Genomic DNA, 9,287 nt, shown 5'->3' on the forward strand with positions numbered 1-9,287 from the left:
CAGTGAGTGGCATAAACTGGCACTTAAGAGATACTAGTTCCCTTATCTTGCCAGGTTCTTAAGCACATTTTGCCTTCCTTATTATTGTTTTACTTTGCAGCTTCTCTTACATATTGGAGGGAAGGGCCAGGTGTGGTGGTTCACGCCTGTAATTCCAGCACTTTGGGAGGCTGAGGCAGGAAGATCACTTGAGGTCAGGAGTTCAAGACCAGCCTGGCCAACATGGTGAAACACAGTCTCTACTAAAAATGCAAAAATTAGCTGGGCGTGGTGGTGGGCACCTGCAATCCCAGCTACTCGGGAGGCTGAGGCAGGAGAATCACTTAAACCTGGGAGGGAGGGGGTTGCAGTGAGCTGAGATTGTGCCACTGCACCGCACTATGTCCTCAGTGGGATAATGGCCTGAAGGGACAGGCAATGGGGTCGTGATACAGATAACAGTGTTTAGGGACATTCTTTTTAAATTCTTCCATGCTAAGTTTACCCTATTCTGTTCAAGATGAAAGATCTTCAAAAAGTAATAATTTAATTTATGTGACTGTGAAGTATTTTCATTACATATAATTGATGATCAACAAAGGAAGTTTGGATTATTTGAAGTATTTTAATTACATGGAATTAATGACCAAAAAGTAAGTGTTAATCTTTTCAGAATTAATAAGAAAACAGTCTGAAAGCAAACTTTCTAGAAAGGTTAAAAAAGTGGCACAGTCTTTTGCTTACTTAAGAATTCCAAAGTAATAAAACTCTCCAAACGATTGGGTCTTGAAATAACAAGTCTTTGTCTTTTCGTGAACTCCGTTTAAATGCCTTTTACTATTTTTTAAAAGCAGCTAAGGACCCCACTGTTGCTAAAGAGGAACAAATCAGCTTCAGAGACTGCGCTGAAGTGTTCAAATCAGGACACACCACGAATGGCATCTACACGTTAACACTCCCCAACTCTACAGAAGAGATCAAGGTGAGGTGTTCGTCTCCCCTTACTGACTCCCTGGCTCTAGGCAGGCCGCTTTAGAGAGTGAGGAACCAAAGAGCAGAAATCTCTCCCCAAAGATCTTCCCTGCCCCACACAGTACAAAGCCATAGTTACTGGGCAGCCACCTCACCTAGAGCGCTCGCCACGGGCTCTAAGTTCCGTTGCTGTGCGGGAAATACAGACGCTGCGTATGAATGACATAGAACTGTCCATCTTATCTTCGGCAAGAAATATGTTCTCCTTGCATTTTGCTTGAATAACGCAAACTGTCAGCTGTTTTTCCTGAGGTGTCAGACTCATTTCATTAATTTTAAAGAAAGTATCTTCCAAAAACTGAAGTTCGAATAACCATAGAGCATCAGCCATAGAGGTTTCATGAAATTAATAATTTCTATTGCCATGCCAAAGTCATTTTTCAGTGATATGAGTGTTCTTTTTCGTGAGTGACTGCATGGTGACTTGTACAGTTTGCTACCGCTGCCCTGCCTCACGCGAGGATGGCAGTTTCACCCACCGTGGTTTTTGCTCTAGCTGAGCAGACGCTAACACAGTGCCACAGACCAGCGGTGTCAGCATCGTGAAAACAGTTTCAACCAGTGGACTTGTTGACATGGTCTCGGGGACACGCAGGATTCTGAGGTCCACACCATGAGAACCTCTGGGGCAGGCGATTCTAACCTCATCTAACGCAGTCTGGAAGACTCGAAACACACCATAAAGACAGCGTTCATTTTCTTCTCAAGCAGGGAGTTCGCTTCAAGGCATATGTTCAATTATTGCTTGTATTGTGAGTTGACTGCAGGTACTCACGACAGGCAAAGCCACAACACAGCTTACCTCAGTCATTCCTAGTTCTGCAGCCTCACTCAGAGAGCCTGTCTCCTGAAAGTGTTTTGGGAGATACTGAATTTTAGATGAGAAAAAAAAAAAAAATCACTTTTGGAGAATATTTCAATGTGGCTTCTCTTAAACATTTGATAGAGCAGAATGATATTACATGAGAATCAGTGTGGTGAAGGGTTATGTAACTACTGGATAACTGTATATATATATTAAATGTCTATAAATACATTTGCATATAAATATAAAAGCAGCTACATATTGAACCAACACAAATAACTACAGAGAATACACTGGATACTGTACCCAAATGGAAATTTTCGAGGCTTTTGGAAGTATTATCTCTTTAAACTGAGTATTATCCTAAGTATTTAACACAGTATCAAAGAAAAACACTTTAAAAATACAAGCATTAGGGTTTTAAAGACCTGGAAGTTGAAACAGTAACATGTATCTTGATTATGAATGGAAAAGATAAATACTGTGCTATTCAACATAATGCTTTCGCAAGAAACCTTTCTAATTCATTCATGCTATGTTAGATCAACCCTGAAAATTAGTTAATGTCCCTAACGCTGTAGAAGCAATACAACAGGGAAGGAAGGGAACAAACTCACAAACAACACAGTCTGCTGCAGACGAGAAGGCAATGAACAGACTCTAGGCTAAGCCTTTCAATCTCTTTTGCTATGTGGTTTTCATGACAAGTCTGTGCATGCCATTGTCTGTCACCAGATGTTGCCATGTTCTTGGCCTAGGGTACAGGAGTGTCAAGAGGGGGGACAGAGGATGCGTGTGAAATGGGGATGCCATGGACACCGATGCAGAGGGACAGCCGCTAACCGTGCAGCCCCATCACGTTGTTGCATCTAAGTTTCTCAGCCTAAGTGCAAGCTTCCCACCCCAGTGCACTGTCCCACCCCACGGCCCCCAGAACGACTGAAATATTCTGCAGAAAGAGGAAAATACATAGTACTCTGGGATTATATGAGCCTCAGGTCATGGTTGGAAACTTTAGGATTTCTATTGCCTTTAAACACTTGCTATAAGAGAAACTCATTTCCTCAGCAGGGAACAGTAAGCTTTCAAAACCTCAATTTTCTCATCTTGAAAATAAATGTTGTCAATTGTTACCTCTAAATTCCCTTCCTGACTTAAGACTCCATAACTCACAATCTGATCCGGGGAGAGATACATAGGCTTGGATGTAAATTCTGGCTCTGCCATTTGTGGCTCTGGGCAAGTCATTTAACCTTTCTGAGAGCTCAGTTTCCCCATCTGTAACACCACAATGATACCCTCAACCTTGGGGGTTGTGACAACACAGGGACAGCCCCTGGGGTAGAACTTGGGACAGGAAATGGGAGTGGTCACCATTTTCACTGCCTTCGAAGACTACCAGAAAATTTCTCTGCCTGGCAGGGGACCCGATTCTGCCCTGGTTTATCTAATTCAAGAAAAGAATGTTCAATTGGTCTTTGAGCAGATCTTTTCCTAAAAGGCCAATATATTGCAGCTTTAGTTTTGAAAAATTCATTAGGTTCTTGTACAAGAGAGAGACTGCCAGATGACATGTATCAAAAGCATGTATGCTTTTGCTAGAGACATGGTTATTTCCTTCCCTAAATTTCACAGGACACCTGACTCCTAATGTTTGTCTCTATGTTTGCCATTTAACCCGTCACTTAATCATTGCCTCAGAGTTGAAGCAAGTCAAGTATTATTTGCTGAAAAACATCAAGCTTTACAGAAAGATATCAGGTTCCTGCACCATGCAGCAGCGGACAGATTAAAAATATTAACTGCCCTTAGATTTGTTGTCATTGGAGTGGTAAGGTCTTGGGAAGTATCTGAGGACTTCTGTTTTTCTGATCCTGATATAATCAATTTCAGCACTTTTACTCAGTATCTTCTGGCTGGGTGGATAACTATTTGAACACTATCTTTCTCTGCAAGTTTTATAGTCCAACTAACCATAATACTCCAGTTTTTACAAATCCTCTGTTCTTTTTTCTAAAAACCTGGATGAAGTACTAAGGAAGTGTTCTAATAACCTTATCATCATCACTAATGGAATCAAAGCGAACACTGATATGGCTCAAATCATTTACGTGCTGGCAGTGACTCTTAGACATTTGAGAGTCTTGCCTCTGACTTCCATAACAAGATAAACTTGTTCTCTGAACAAGACAGAACATGTATTTAAGTATTGGTAACTTCATGGCAGTGATTTTGACACTGAAGAATCAAATATTCTTGGAGCAAGGATAGGCTCACCAAGAACCGTATCAATGCTTTCAACCCAAGAGCATACCATTTAGGATACAGAACCAATTTCAATATACGTACATGAATTCTCAAACCAACTTAGCTTATTCAGCTGGTTTATGAAATAGATTTTTAAAAAGACATATTGATAGAAGTGAGCAGCACTGACCATTTTGTTGACCACAGGAAAATAAGAGGCAGTATTATTCACGAACTGATTTAAACTTGGAACTGTGTTGAGGGACTTTTGGCCTATTCACCAAAGGGTCAGGTTTCTCTGTTTTTGGCAGCATTATGTCAGTGGAAAAAAACATAACAGGAATTAAAGAGACCTTATTCAAATCCTATATATCACTTAGTAGGTGAGTAACTGATCAAATTAATTTAACTTTACTAAATCTTTTCTTCTTTCAAAAATGCAGAATTATGATAGTACAGCAGCGTTGTTGTGAGATTATAGATAATATACACAAAGTATCTGGCAGAGTGCTTGGATGAGAGTGGTGTGTAGCAATGATAATAATCATAGCAATACAGAGTGATAATAAGGGGTTAGCTTCAGCAGACTGATTTTCTACGTCAGATTAATATAAAATGAGGAAATACTTTTCTTCTTAATAAATGTAATTTTCATTAATGGCACCTATCTTTCCAAACATGAGCGCCATTGGGGAAGGCAATACGAGCCGGGTGACCTTCCTGGAGAGAGACCAGAACCACGCTGGGGAGAAGTCCCCTGCAGACCAGGCTGTTCCAGGGACAGTTCTCTGGTTCCACTGGCAATGAGGCATCAGGCAGCCACTGCACTTCCTCTGCACCCCTCTTTCCTCATGTAGGAAGTGAAAGAACAGGACTAGCACTCTCTGGGTTCTCTTTCTGCTCTCCTCTCTAGGATTCTAACTCATAAACAGAGAACAGTGCGCACTGAAGCTTACCCTGCCAAATCGCCTCCATTATTCTCAAGAAAACCATGGGGCACAACAAAGGAAGAATACTTATAATTGGTTTTGAACCTTAACTTCAATATTTCCTACCTTGTATGTGGCAGAAAATTTATCTTAGTTTCTGGAAAACATGTTTCGTTCTACTGTAATCTTATTATTTAAAACTATTTATGTAATCTTATTTTCAGGGGTTTTTAATTTCATAATAAAACTCCAGCTGAGTTGAAATTGAGCATGCATGCGCTTAGCTTAAGAAAGAATTCTGTGTTCTGGACGAAGTTTAAACCCACAGAGCCAGTTTAAGAGCAGAAATAAAAAGAGTTGCTTAGAGAAAAACTGTGGGCAATGAGCAATGTACAGAGAAGCCTGAAGTCATGCCCTTGAGGCCAAGCTGCTAAGCCAAGCTCAGGTCACACACCTTGCACCAGGACACTGGAGCCTCGAGGCCCTTGTGCTCAGAGATGAACCAAAGAATCTGATTAGTATTGCACATAAAGGAAGCCAAAAAGCCCCACGGTATGAGAATGTAACAAGAGTCCTCCAAACCCTATGATCAAAGCGTATCCCCTTCACATAGCTCTCTGCAGAGCTGGCAGGGGCTGGCAATTAATGAAAGGTTTCAAGGCTGTGAACACAAGTCAATGGTTTTCTACAGGATGGAGATGTGGGGTTCGGGGCCAATCTGCCAAAATGTGCCATTCACGATGAATCTCTAAAAAATAGCAATCTCTGGGCCAGCCATCAGGGTGCGGTCTTTACCCTGGAACAGATGATGACAAGCGAGTCACATTCTCATCAACACTTTATATTATGTTACTGTTTATGTTTCACCATCATTTTAAATCCATCACTTTCAATTTATTTGAAACCATCTTTTTCTTAGACAACCCCGATGCTCTACTCCGTGCCTTGTATCCCAGAGAACCCTCTTGGCCGAGTCCTGTATTCGGGGTCTACATTCCTCCTGCTTCTGCTACGTAAGGGGATGGGGGCTCTGTCACTTATACCCTGCATTTCTGTTTGCAGGCCTACTGTGACATGGAAGCTGGCGGAGGTGGGTGGACAATTATTCAGCGACGTGAGGATGGCAGCGTTGACTTTCAGAGGACTTGGAAAGAATATAAAGTGGTATGGACATTCTTTAAGGCATCAGAAAAGAATTTCCCTTGTGAAAAATAGCTTTCAAGATCTGCGGAACCTTAAACACCAATCCCAAACTAACCAATTACTTTTGACATAGTTTTCTTTTTGGTAGAGACGGGGTTTCATCGTGTTAGCCAGGATGGTCTTGATCTCCTGATCTCGTGATCTACCCGCCTTGGTCTCTCAAAGTGCTGGGATTACAGGCTTTTAAAATTGGTGTTCAAATTAGTTCTTCAAATTGGTGTTTCAGTCTCCCCTTTAAAGAATGGCCAATATAAGGTAAACTGTATCAAAACAAAAGCTGCAGCCAGGTGCGGTGGCTCATGCCTGTAATCCCAGCACTTTGGGAGGCCGAGGCAGGTGGGTCACCTGAGGTCAGGAGTTTGAGACCAGCTGGCCAACATAGCGAAACTCTGTATCTACCAAAAATACAAATATTAGCCAGGTGTGGTGGTGAGCACCTGTAATTCCAGCTACTCAGGAGGCTGAGGCAGGAGAATCGCTTGAACCCGGGAGGCAGAGGCTGTAGTGAGCCCAGATCATGCCACTGCACTCCAGCCTGCCTGGGTGACAGAGTAAGACTCTCTCTCCAAAGAAAAAAAAAAAAAGAAAAGAAAAAACAAGGCTGCCACTGCTTAGCTTATTTTTAAAGGTGGGCTCAGCGTGTTTTTGGTAAGCCAACTGTTTCATGGTGCTTCACATTCCCATGAACGGAACTGTGTATGCTGAGGCTTCTGCTGGTGGCTCCCCAAGTAGTTCTCATTATCCTAATACAAATTATCTTCCAGCAGCAGCTTAGTGTCTAATAACTGACCTGTTTAAAATCCATTTTCTTTTGGGGAGGACCCTGAATTGTCACAGCACCAGAAGTAATTTCTGCTATTTGATAGTTACTCTATATTAAGTTGACGGACTATCCACTTCAAATATACAAAGAAAAAATTACATGAAGTAATTGAATTTAACCACTTGCGTTACAGGGATTTGGTAACCCTTCAGGAGAATATTGGCTGGGAAATGAGTTTGTTTCACAACTGACTAATCAGCAACGCTATGTGCTTAAAATACACCTTAAAGACTGGGAAGGGAACGAGGCTTACTCATTGTATGAACATTTCTATCTCTCAAGTGAAGAACTCAATTATAGGTAAGTGAGTGACTGGTAACTGAAAGAAAAAATTAAAAGATTTGTGGCCGGGCGCGGTGGCTCACGCTTGTAATCCCAGCACTTTGGGAGGCTGAGGCGGGTGGATCACGAGGTCAGGAGATCGAGACCATCCTGGCGAACATGGTGAAACCCCATCTCTACTAAAAATACAAAAAATTAGCCGGGAGTGGTGGAGGGTGCCTGTAGTCCCAGCTACTCAGGAGACTGAGGCAGGAGAATGGCGGGAACCTGGGAGGCGGAGCTTGCAGTGAGCCAATATCGTGCCACTGCACTCCGGCCTGGGCCACAGAGCGAGACTCCGTCTCAAAAAAAAAAAAAAAATAGAAAAAAAAATTAAAAGATTTGCTGGGTGACTATTCCAGAAAATGAGAACCACAATGATTTAACCAAGATCTAAATTACTCTTTTATTACCTTAAATGGAAAAACATCTTGTTTCTCAGAATTATTACCTCTTTAAGTTTCTTTGGGTTTAAAATTCTAACTTTGGTTATAACAATATAAAAGAAACTTCATACAAACAGTGTTTTGTCCGTTGTGTTTACTGTGTATCTTCAAAGCCTGGGAGAACTCTGCCTGGTAGATAATTGGCTTTCATAGATACTTGTAAAATCAGTGAATGGTAAGTGTTCCCATGACGATATGTCATACAAATAGCATAAATGATGGATACTTGTGACTGTGATGTTTTATTCCAAAAGGTTTCAAAACTTAATCTGTCTTTATGAAGTTTAAACACATTCAATTGTGTTCAATCTCAAAGTCAAGATTAGTTGTCAAGTTTAGAGATGGCAGAGTTAGGTGGGATGGTTAGTCAACTCTCCTCTCCTCTACAGGAAACACATCAGATTCACAGCATTCTCTGAGTGTTTGCCTTGTCCTCACCCATTTGGTGGCAATAATCATCAGTAATAGCATGGGCAACCTTGACCGGGAATTTACTTTCTGCCTCTAAAATGCCATGAGAGTGGAGACAGAGAACAGCAATGGGACTTGACAACTTAGTGTGCAGATAAGTATGGTGAAGCCACATGCACAGTAATGCTGGTACACAAGGCACATAGAGGCACTCTGAAATGTGTGCGCAATGGCAGGGGCAGAGAAGTGAGACTGTGTGCCCAGTGGCACCAACACCAGCCTAAAGGAGTCTAACGAGCACAGACTGGTGGTGCCCGGTGATCACGGAGCACACATTATGAAATACCCGCCTTGAGGTCAGAAATCAGCAAATGAAAGTCAACACAAACATCACAGAAACAGTCATCATCTGACCTACAGTCTTGTCTTCATCTCATTAATGTCCAAGTCAGACACTCTGCTCCACGACCTGAACAGTCTGAAAGCAGACACAACGTTAAAGTCCTTGAGCAGGCTGCCCAGCGGGGGGCTGTAGTGGGCAGCACAGAGAAGTGGCTGAACGTCAAGTTGCCTGAACAACCAACTGAAAACGCTACAATGCCTAGTATGTCCTGTTTTACAAACAGTGAATGGAAATTCAGAAGCATGTTTGAGAAACAGATATACATGGATGTGACTCTTTAAACATCAGTGAAGCATATTTACTATTCTCATTATGGAAAGACCAGGCTCTCCTGGAGAGGTAACGACTGAGATGAATGAGAAGATAGGTGTTTGGGCCTCACAGCAGTTCCAACTTGACTCCAAAGAGATCAAAACTTCAATGAATTTTGAGACACAAGTGGCTGGTCATTGTTTTACCTCCAAGTTAAATATTTTTTCAACTGGCAATAGTTAGGAATCTACAACAGAAGAATTTAAAAAAAAAAAAAAAAAAAAAAAAAAAAAAAATTAAGGATTAGGCTGTTAGTATAAGAAGAGTAAAAGAGGAAGTAACATTACCCTTGTACGCTGACATTATAAAAATATTTTAAACTGTGATGGTTCTTAACAGATATTTCCTTTAGAAATTCAATCAATTTTTGGATAGG

The 9,287-nt window shown here is 41.5% G+C and overlaps 2 protein-coding genes across 4 annotated transcripts in view; one reads left to right on the forward strand and one right to left on the reverse strand.

Annotated features, from left to right (window-relative positions):
- Window positions 1-9,287, reverse strand: part of MCPH1 (microcephalin 1) — a 263,998-nt gene that overhangs the window by 146,708 nt on the left and 108,003 nt on the right. The window lies entirely within an intron of this gene.
- ANGPT2 (angiopoietin 2) overlaps window positions 1-9,287 on the forward strand; it is a 67,957-nt gene that overhangs the window by 44,493 nt on the left and 14,177 nt on the right. For 2 of the 3 annotated variants that reach the window (XM_011995690.1, XM_011995692.1), the window contains 3 exons: window positions 831-961; window positions 6,055-6,156; window positions 7,152-7,318. In XM_011995690.1, the coding sequence (XP_011851080.1) occupies window positions 831-961; window positions 6,055-6,156; window positions 7,152-7,318 (400 nt within the window). The remainder of the gene's footprint in view (window positions 1-830; window positions 962-6,054; window positions 6,157-7,151; window positions 7,319-9,287) is intronic. The other variant, XM_011995691.1, reaches the window with a different exon arrangement.

The sequence above is a fragment of the Mandrillus leucophaeus genome, unplaced genomic scaffold (genome assembly GCF_000951045.1).
Source record: "Mandrillus leucophaeus isolate KB7577 unplaced genomic scaffold, Mleu.le_1.0 Scaffold495, whole genome shotgun sequence".
NCBI lineage: Eukaryota > Metazoa > Chordata > Mammalia > Primates > Cercopithecidae > Mandrillus > Mandrillus leucophaeus.